Here is a 9947-nt window from a genome sequence, read left to right on the forward strand (position 1 = left end):
GGGGGTACAGCGAAACAAGACTATGTCTGCTCAAATGGGCATCCATATTACTACTGCTGTGTTGTCCGCTATATAATTGTTCACTGTTCTGAATTTCGCCTACTTTGTTCCTTTATAGACAGTAGATAAGCTTCTTGTTTCGACTGTTGATCCAGAATGAACTTATTGTTGGGGAGGCCATGATGACCAGGAAGAGAAGCTGCTGAAATTGGTGTTAGACAACTGAGCTTGGAAGAGATTGTGGTGTATAATCCAATCATAGTTTTTGTTTCACTTTGCAAAGAGTGACCGGATCTTTAATTAAAAATGAAGTCCTCATAATTTGGTGTTTCTTTTTAGCCCACTTTGTCTTGTTTAGAGATGCTGTACCGGCTTACCTGAGTATGATGTAAAGTTTCTTTCTTCAGGCGGTTTTATCTGTTGCAGCCTGCCAATGTCCAACCTTGCAGTGAACTCTGTTGTGTGATTGCGGTTGGACTCCTTTTTCTATCCCTTTTTTTTTTAAGACATTAAAGTTCAACTATGCTGAGAAAAGGGTGCTTCATTCTTTTTCTCACGGGGCTATGCCCTCTCAACATGCGCTGTACTCGTGCCCAAGCAATTTTCAATGTACACAGCTCTGCCATGTGCGGCTCAACCAGGTAAGCAAACGAATTCATTTCTTGTGAAACCATGGCAAACAAGAAGATCGGAATCAGCAGCATGAGCACCTCAACACTGTTAAAAGAGCGTAGCTATAATCGTTTACGAAAATGAATGAGCATAACTGGCATCCGGAGATTATACACGATGCTATAGGAGGAGCTTTGATTTTCTAACATAATCATATACCCCCTAACATCAAAGGCTCAAAGCAAAGGAGAAGGACAAGCTTTATAAGCTAATCGCCATACAATGATTCGAAGCAAACCTAACTTACATAAAATTAAGATGATTTGGCACTAAGAGCAATGAACAAAAGAGGAGTTCAAAGCAAAATGTTTGAAATAACAAAGAAAAACAACATAAAACCATCAATCTTAAGTCCTAGAGTTTAAACTAATTAACATAAATGAGTTGTGTTTAGCATCCAAAGCACAATGTCAACTGGTTAATACATTGTTGATGTTTCTTCTTTGTGCTGTCAGGAAACTTCTATGTAGATATGAACAAAGGCATAAAATTTCAAAGATAAATATCTCTAGACTTATTCTCCATGCTTAAGCCGAGCAACATCCAACTTTCTTCACAGCAGATACATCATCTTTTGATCCAACATTGATCGTCTGGCCTTTGGGCAAAGCTGCTGGGTCATCCCCAATATCTAGAGCTTTCCTGCTTACAACACGATAAATCTGGGTCAGAACTTCTGTGAAGGCATTCTCAACATTCAGAGACTCCAATGCAGAAGTTTCCATGAAGAAGGTGTTCTCTCGTTCAGCAAAAGATTTCGCATCTTCAGTGGCAACTGCCCGCAAGTGACGCAGGTCTGCCTTGTTCCCAACTAGCATAATCACAATGTTGGCATCAGTGTGATCACGAAGTTCCTTCAGCCACCTTTCTACATTTTCAAATGTAACATGACGCGTGACGTCATAGACTAGTAAAGCTCCAACAGCACCACGGTAGTATGCACTGGTTATTGCACGATATCTTTGGCAAAAGACAGTATAAAGAGAAATTAGATAACATTCCTAGAGCTTCATGAATCATGATTTGCACCAAATTCAGAAAAAAAAAATGTCAAGATTTCTGTAAACGGTGATCCATAAACGAAAACCAGCCGTAAAAATGCTTTATTTTCTGCCTTCTTTTAAAGACTTTCTTTGGTAAGCCATAAATAATACTTTAAAAGTAACTCCCCAACAGTTATTTAGTATAGTTTCAAAAGCAAAGGCAGGTGAATAAAGCACGGTGATGGAAAATTAGGAATCAAAGAAATTTATATTTATAGGTCAAAGCAAGGAACTCATGAAGAAACTATTCCCTTCATTGTGAAAAGGAGAAAAAGGAAAAAGGTCCTGATCCAATTAATGCTAACCCATAATGTACATTGCAGAAGCATGTCTGAGAAGTTAAATGAAGTAAAAAGATGTGATATCCCATTTGGAACCTATAAGTAGCTAGAAGAAACAGAAGCAATCTTCTTAAGACTGCCTTCTTTTAAAATTTTCTTGTCTTCTATGTTAATAAAAGGAAACCAAATGGGAAATATTTAGGTCTAAAATGGCATTTTCTCCTTTATTCAACTAACTAAAATCATAGCATCCGAGCATTTGGCTTATTGGTTGGTGCATGATTCCCTTACCTTAAGAGCAAGGTTCAAATCCCCCTTCCTCCAATTTAAAAAACAAACAAACTAGAATCATATTATTTTTAGCCAAAATAATGATCATAAAGCCATATCTTAGTATATGGAACTCTATAACAATATTACACTAGCTAACTCTGTAAATTTGAATAAGAATTCCCAGATCAACATCCATTTCAAAGAACAAAAATAAAGTGCTAGGGGTATGTATGTACTCCATTCCCAAGTACTAGGTCCCAAGGGTTAGTCAATTGGTTGCCTGGCTTATTACCCTAGTCATAGACCAAATCTTTTACAGACTAAAATTTGATTTAAGTACTTTATAAATATATCACTACAATGTTTTTATGCCTAATTCCAATTGTCATCAACTAATTCCTGGTTTTATAACTTAATATCTCTTCCATCCTTCTTATCCTCATTAGCAGTAATAGTTAGTCTTATGAAAGAAATACTATGCTTTCTAAACTGGATAAACAACAAACAGTCAACAAAAGGAAAGAGAATAAAAGAAGAAAAGAAAAGATTCTTGGATGGTCATGTAAAGCAATATGCACTATAGACAAGCACTAATATGAGAACAAAGGCCACATTAACATAAAATATAAATTCCAAATTCGCAATGTTTCACTCCAGCAATCAAACAAAGAATTGGCAATCAATACAAAAAAAACAAAGCAGGTAACCGCATTACAACAGAAGGTCCAGTTTCCTATTGAGGATGACGTAGATATTATAATCCACCAGCTCCAGCAAAAATAACAGGCTAGCCTTACTCTATTCCAGAGGAAAACAAAAGATCTAATATTCAATACAATGACAAAAATGAACATTAGCAAGTAATTTGCTTTAACAAGACAATCTGTTGCTTCCAATTGAATTACCATATGTACTGCATTACCCAAAAAAGTTATACAATTCATTCATTTTGCAGAACGCAAATCTCAAAACATCTCATTTTGCAAGATCCCAACTTTCAGATGACACCAACAAAGGAACCAAATCCACGAATTAAGCAAAAACAAACCGTAAATCGAAAAACCCAGATCAAGATCTGCACTCAAGAAAAAGAATGGCCAAACCCAAATACCTTTCTTGTCCAGCAGTATCCCAAATCTGAGCTTTAACAACCTTATCATCAACATGAATGCTACGGGTGGCAAACTCAACCCCAATAGTAGACTTAGATTCAAGGCTAAACTCGTTTCTTGTAAATCTAGACAAAAGGTTGGATTTTCCAACACCGGAGTCACCAATCAGGACAACCTTAAACAAGTAATCGTAGTCATCATCCGCCCTGTAAGCTCCCATTTCTCTCTTATGTTCTTTTTTGGTTTTCCCTCTTCTTGTTCTTTTTCTTTGTCGTCCGATGTTTTTTTCGATTGGCGTCAAAATATTTAAAAAGAATAATGAGAAAACACGAAAAAGAAACGCGTTTTTTTTTTCTTGCTATTGGGTAAGTTAAGGTAACATTTTTCCTTTTTTTTAAAAAAAAAATTCTGGGTTTGGGAAAGTCTGGAGGAAAATGGAAAAGAAAAGAACACAGCTGAAAGCTGGAAGTCTTTAGTTGGCAAATGGCTATGATTATGATGGCTGGTGGTGGGTTAACCAAAATTAACCTCTTTTCACGAGATTTTGGTGAAAAGTTTCTGGCCATGGCCTAATTTTGTTTTTTAACCCCAACTTTTTTTATTTTTTACAATCGTTATATTCTCCTTTTTACCTTTTTGTTTTCATCCGACAAATTAGATCGGTTACTTTTTAATATAATATTTTAAAAAAATTTAAATTATTTAAAAAAATTTAAATAAATTATTATTTTTATTCTACATTCAATTAAATATTTTTATTTGTATTTTAAATAAAATAAATTTTTATAATAAAAAATAATTAATTATTATTAATCAAAAAATAACTTATTATTTTTTATTCGAACTTGATATTGATTTAGAAAGTGAAAATATTACGTATCATCATTACTAATTAAATATATCAATATGACACATCATCACTATATAATATAAAAAATTATAAATAATATTTTTACTAATAGTAATTAATCAATCGTTAATTATAAAAATTTATTTCATTCAAAATAAAAATGTAAGTATTTAATTGAATGTAATAAAAATTAATAATTTATTTGAAATTTATTAATTAATTTTAAATTTATTTTGTAAGTATTATGTTTTTTTCTTTAACATGTGAAACTTGGAATTGATTTCTTTTAATATATTTTGAAAGATGTGGACATTATTAAACTACATGTTGATTCTTGTTTTTTGTTTTTACACAGATGTATGAAATGTCAATATGAGGACACAAAATTTGATTAGATCAAAGTGTATGATTTTGACCACTTAAATTTGAATTAAATTGGAATATTAATTCATGATTACAATTCATGTCTTTCTCTATCAAACAAGCAATACATTTCTTTATCAAATACTCTTTCTTCATCTTATTATATGATGTAATGCTTTGAAAATTCTGAAACAGAGGAATTAATATTTGCTGTTCTTTTCTGGGTAGTTAAGGTTCATATAGAATTGTTAATTGTGGGACTATAGGAACATTGTCATGTACCATTTCAAAGGATACAAAAAAAAGAAAAAAGAAAAAATGTAAAACAAAATTATTGATTTTCTTACTATTTTGGTTTAGATATTTTGTTGTTACAACTAACAGTCTTTGCCTGAAATCATGAAAGAGTAAGGAATGGGCAAAAAGGGAAAAGAAACAAATTAAGATCCAACTTTAGTGGAATGATAATCAATTAAATCATCAATTATACTTAGGAAGCATATCTGAAGTGAATGATTGGCATCAACAGCATAGCTAATAATGTCGTTGTAATGAATTATCATGGATTATGCATAAGTTGTTTAATGTCTAATGAGCAATTTAGATAAAAAATGGTAAAATAATTCAAGAGATAATGAAGCAGGGATCATGTAGATAGTAACAATCTTAGATAACTGATTAGTAATAATCTATAATAGGATGAGATGGATACATAGAAGCTAAAACAAAGCCAATAACTAATTATATAAAGAATGAGAGGTTATAGCGTAAAGGAAACAACATCATGATTATCTTGAAAAATTCAAGAAAGGGTTTGAATTCAAGTAATTTCGAAGAAGGAACAGAAAGAGGAAGTACCGACAAAGAAGATTGGACTGGTGAGTAGTGTGTTGCCCAAGGGAATCGTTGTTCAGCCCATTGGCCACCTGCTGGAGAAGTCCAACTGGACAAAGACAAGGAACCAGAGAATTAATGGACTCAGAGCCCAACAGAACGTTCGACAGGATGAGTTGGATGAAATTTTCTTCTTTAACTTATAAATAAAAAGAGATTAATAAATCCGTAAATTAACTTTGTAGCAAAGACTTTTGCATCATCTTGAAGAGTTGAACAGAGAAAAAGTTGTGTTGGTGATTGGAAAAATGCAATCTAATCTTTGTCTTGTGATGCAAATGGATTGTGCCCCAATGATACGAGCTTTTTCATGGCGGATGGAGCCTGCCGATCTTCCTTGTTTGCACTTTGCATTATACTTTGGACAGAAGTGCCTCTGCAACAAAAGAGCAGAACAATCCAATCAAAGCCACTGTTGGCACACCTAATCCCCACGTGTGGGCATGTATAGAAAAACCTGACCACTCTGCCTACGCCACGTGTTCTGTTAAATGTACAGGTCTCCCATATCTCAGCCTCTGGACCCTGCCACGGCCAGCCATTGCCTTTTTCTCCATCCACTTTGGAATCCAAGTTTGATGTTTCTAAAAGGGTTGGAGTGGTCATGATTATCATTGGTGATGGTTCATGCAAAAAGCACAGTAAATCTTTGCGAAATGTGACGTAGTGTGGAAGCAGCTAGCAAAAGCAGAGGAATTTCTTTTCTTTTTCGACATATCCGACTCGCTTTGTCAAATCGAAAAGTGTGAGGCCTGAGGCCTGAGAGAGGGTTAACACTGTTCTCACCAGAGTGCACGTCAAAAATCTGCGCCACTCAACGCCAAGGTTGATTCCCGCTCCTTTACCCCACTCATCAGATCATATAGCACAATGCTGCCAATGCCAAAAACAACAGGCAAATATTTACAGACCGACCAAACCCTTTTTTTGGGGAGGGGTCAGGGTTTTCACATTCATGTTAGAAAATGGTTCGAAACATTAAGTACTTTGGTCTTCAGTCGCTCTAACATGCGCAGATGGCCTTGGAATAGGTTGTTTGATGTTGGGTGAATCCTAAGTAAAACCCTATTTTTGAATTACAAACGGACAAAGTTCAAATTCTGTGTAATATTTATCGTGTACAACAAGTAAGACAAATTTAGAGTCCTACAGGAGATTCATGATCAGTTTCCATGATTCTCTCTGTCTATATATCGTCCCTTTAGAACATCTTTTTCAAATTAAAATCAAACTCGTCTTTGCCAAATTAATAAGCTTGCAAATGGGTAATTAGTCATTTCAAATTTTGAAATGGTAATAATATAGAACTGATGAGTCTTCTATGCATGAAGAAGTACAGCTGCCCTGCAATGACATGCTTGTCAACAGTAGGTTCTCAAGTTTTTTACTGTTTTTTTTTTTGCTTGCTGAACGTTACAGCAATTGAGGAAGTCAAAGTGGCTACCAAATTTGTTCATGGAGGAGGTAATTACCCGATGTTGATTGGATAGTTACATACTTTAATTGCTCAGAGATGAGATATAACCTCCAAGAAAAACAATTAAGAGGTTCCAATCAAGAATTTGGTTGCTGTGACCTGACTATGATATGTATTAAATTTTTGGGTACACAATCTGACTCTTTAATTTCACAATTGCACAGAAAAGGTAAAACCCAAATCGATTCATTTTAGCTTGGAACAGTACTCTAAACCCTAAATATAGGAAAATCTGCAATTCCTTGAGCTACTAAATGGCTGCAATTTCCGAGTGGCCAATATATAATACTATGGAAAAATAAGTTTTAGTTCTACTTTCTTGAAGAAAAATGAGCAAGTAAAACGAAAAACTGCCTGAATTTATGGGAGAATGACTTCACCATAGTTGAACATGATCATGAAATTATAAGTTGTAGTGTAGGTAATAACTTGTATGGTTATTTCCATGCATATTAAGAGCAAAATTACTATCATATTTCATACATAAATTGCCTTATAGCAAGATATTAGAGAATACACTGGTGCACAAAGCTTTCATACTATTCCAGATACAACCATAATATATAGAGCCCTAAGGACTATACCTAAAGCTAAGTTTCAACCTCGAGAGAGAGAAACGAGGGAGAGAGAGAAGAAAAGGACAGTGTCAGCCTATGTCATCCAGTTCCACATTTCTAAACCTGCAAATCAAGAAAAACACAGTAATCAACAAACTTAATTGGAGAAGCAAAAAGCTTCCAGCGTTTACACGAGAAAAAGCCGCTTATCTTCAATTCTTAGAAATAACAAGCTGTCATGCACATTGCTATCTTATGTAAGAAAAAAAATTATACATAATGGCATTGCAGAGAGATGATGTATTACTACTTGTATATTTGATGAAAGTAAACAAATTTAAGAAAGGGTTTACAAAGCTTGTCACCTTCATTATACGGCGAAGGGGATTGATGAGCGCACCAGATAGTAAAATCCACCATGTTGAAGAGGCTGCAACGTTACACCCCACTCGCTTGTGAGAACAGGTTGACCGGAGGACTGGATCAAGACAGCATCATCACCGAAAGCCTCCCGCACGTTGAAGGGCCCAGCGGCCACCTCAAAGGCCACATCATTGATAAACACCGTCGATCTAGCCGCACCGCCGGGGCCCACTACACCCAATTCCCCTACACCTGCCAACAGAGAATCACTCCACGTACATATATAAAACCAACGCAGTAGTCAATTTCAGAGAGAACAAGCCATGCACACGTCCATCTAGAGACAATGATGATCGCAAATCCTGGTTCTAAATGACCATTTTATCCTCATTCCTTACCACATACAACCAAAAAATATTCTCCCCTCGTGTGCAAAAGCTTTTGGTACATCAATTAGTCCATGAAATATTGGCGTAAATTATGGTAGACTGGTAGGACAAAACTTATATTAACATCCCTAATTGTGAAAGAACAAAGAAAATTAGAAATTTTTACCTTGAACGTGGTTGATATTAGATGGAACAGTTATAGTAGCAGTGGTGGAAGCAGTGAGAGGAGAAATTGTGTGAGTACTAGGAGCAGTGAAACCAGTGTAGTTAAGCTGGAGCTGCATCTTCATCTTTTCTTCATGTGCTTTCTTTGATGCACCATTGTGCAATATCTCACTCAACAAAAGACTTGTACAGGGTCCAACTGGTTGTTCAGGAACTTGAACCATATTATTTAGCTCAAAGAAGCCAAACCCTTGCGTAAATCCGTTTCCTGCAGCAGCCTGTTGCACAGGAAAGAAAAAGGGTTCGTTCAAGAACTCGTTTTGGGGCTGATGAAAGTAGGCCTGGTTCACAGAAGCAGTTGGAGAGTTGGAAACATCGATGACATTTGGAGAACTCATGGAGAGAGTACTCTTATTAGCTCCTTTTGGTGAAGATTTCTCTGAAGAGGATGAGGAAGAAGAAGGTGCAGTGATGGTGGTAATATTTGTCATTGGACGAGTTTGCTGGGTTTGTTGGTTTTGCTGGGATTGTTGTTTAGAATTTTGGAGGTTGCGCAGCTTGTGTTTGCTTCTCGATTTTCTGTTCTGGAACCAGTAGAACACATTGGCATCACCTACTTGGCCATACTCCTGCAATTGAGCTCTGATTTTCCTTATCTCATCCCTTGGTGGGTTAACCATTCCGGAGTTGAATATGGCTTCCAGTATGCGAATTTGTTCAGGTTTTGGGTTCCATCTTGGTTTAGGTTCAGGACTACGCTCTTCACATCCTGTAACGTTTGCAGTCGATGTTAGCATAAAATTGTGAGCAATTCAAACAACAGATTATAATTATTCATCTCTCTCTTTGGGTCACGTCATTCAACATAAATAATCAAGTACTATAAAAGATTATCAGTTGAAAAGAGCAAATTAATGAGATAACTGACGACTTATTATGTAGGCAATAATAAATCCGAGATGCCTGAAGTAGGAAGGATTTCAGGTGAGCTAGACGGCTTTAGCTGGCCCTTTTTCATGCTTGAAAATGGTTGAAGCAACTAATTAAGTGTAAAAGAGAACACGAACTGAATAAACCTTGGTTGGTTCTCATTGCAGCTGCGAATTGTGTCAATTACCTGAGGAGTATGGGGCTCTGTGGCAACCACTTGACATGAGAGAGGGATTGATGTCAGGCTGCCATTGGTGGTGGGTGTTGCAGGGCTTGGATTTGAACATGCTAGGCCAGTGTCTGTTTGACGAAGCCATGATGATGATGATGATGATGAAGATGTTGATGATAGTGGCCTAAATCTAAGCTAGATATCTAATCAAAAGTAGCCAACCAGCAGAGAAACAAGAAATAGAATTGCCCTTTTGTTTCTCTAGTTTTTGGTACTGCTTTGTTCCAGGCAAACATAACATCTCTTCTTATAGCCTCCTCACCTACCCTGTGATAATTTTTCTCTCAATTAAATAAACAGTCATTCCCATCTCCCAAAGAAAATATAAAATTCATTCATTTTTTTT

The 9947-nt window shown here is 35.8% G+C and overlaps 2 protein-coding genes and 1 pseudogene across 2 annotated transcripts; 1 reads left to right on the plus strand and 2 right to left on the minus strand.

Annotated features, from left to right (window-relative positions):
• The window catches only part of LOC110424347 (cyanidin 3-O-galactoside 2''-O-xylosyltransferase FGGT1 pseudogene), a 988-nt pseudogene extending 863 nt beyond the window's left edge, over positions 1–125 (plus strand).
• A 773-nt stretch (positions 126–898) lies between these two features.
• Positions 899–3862, minus strand: LOC110423708 (ras-related protein RABA1f). The gene is made up of 2 exons (XM_021438016.2): positions 3381–3862; positions 899–1632 (listed from the first exon to the last, which is right to left on the minus strand). Exons 1-2 carry the CDS (start codon positions 3599–3601, stop codon positions 1200–1202), a joined length of 654 nt encoding a protein of 217 aa, XP_021293691.1. The 5' UTR covers positions 3602–3862; the 3' UTR covers positions 899–1199.
• Positions 3863–7585: 3723 nt separating this feature from the next.
• On the minus strand, positions 7586–9840 carry HB-3 (homeobox-3). Its single transcript, XM_089784924.1, has 4 exons — positions 9557–9840; positions 8441–9208; positions 7888–8131; positions 7586–7645 (listed from the first exon to the last, which is right to left on the minus strand). The coding sequence occupies exons 1-3, from the start codon at positions 9684–9686 to the stop codon at positions 7893–7895; spliced, it is 1137 nt and encodes a 378-aa protein (XP_089641050.1). The 5' UTR covers positions 9687–9840; the 3' UTR covers positions 7586–7645; positions 7888–7892.
• Between the last annotated feature and the right edge of the window lie 107 nt (positions 9841–9947).

The sequence above is a fragment of the Theobroma umbraticum genome, unplaced genomic scaffold (genome assembly GCF_002168275.2).
Source record: "Theobroma umbraticum cultivar Fairchild unplaced genomic scaffold, ASM216827v3 scaffold_204.0, whole genome shotgun sequence".
Classification (NCBI taxonomy): Eukaryota; Viridiplantae; Streptophyta; class Magnoliopsida; order Malvales; family Malvaceae; genus Theobroma; species Theobroma umbraticum.

Excerpts from the sequence above, each read along its gene's own strand:
- LOC110423708 (XM_021438016.2), bottom strand. The coding sequence starts at position 3,601 with ATGGGAGCTTACAGGGCGGATGATGACTACGATTACTTGTTTAAGGTT. Across the intron at positions 1,633-3,380 it reads GATACTGCTGGACAAGAAAG|ATATCGTGCAATAACCAGTG; the intron begins GTATTTGGGTTT and ends CTTTTGCCAAAG.
- HB-3 (XM_089784924.1), bottom strand. The coding sequence starts at position 9,686 with ATGGCTTCGTCAAACAGACACTGGCCTAGCATGTTCAAATCCAAGCCC. Across the intron at positions 9,209-9,556 it reads CAGAGCCCCATACTCCTCAG|GATGTGAAGAGCGTAGTCCT; the intron begins GTAATTGACACA and ends CAAACGTTACAG. Across the intron at positions 8,132-8,440 it reads TAATATCAACCACGTTCAAG|GGGAATTGGGTGTAGTGGGC; the intron begins GTAAAAATTTCT and ends TGGCAGGTGTAG.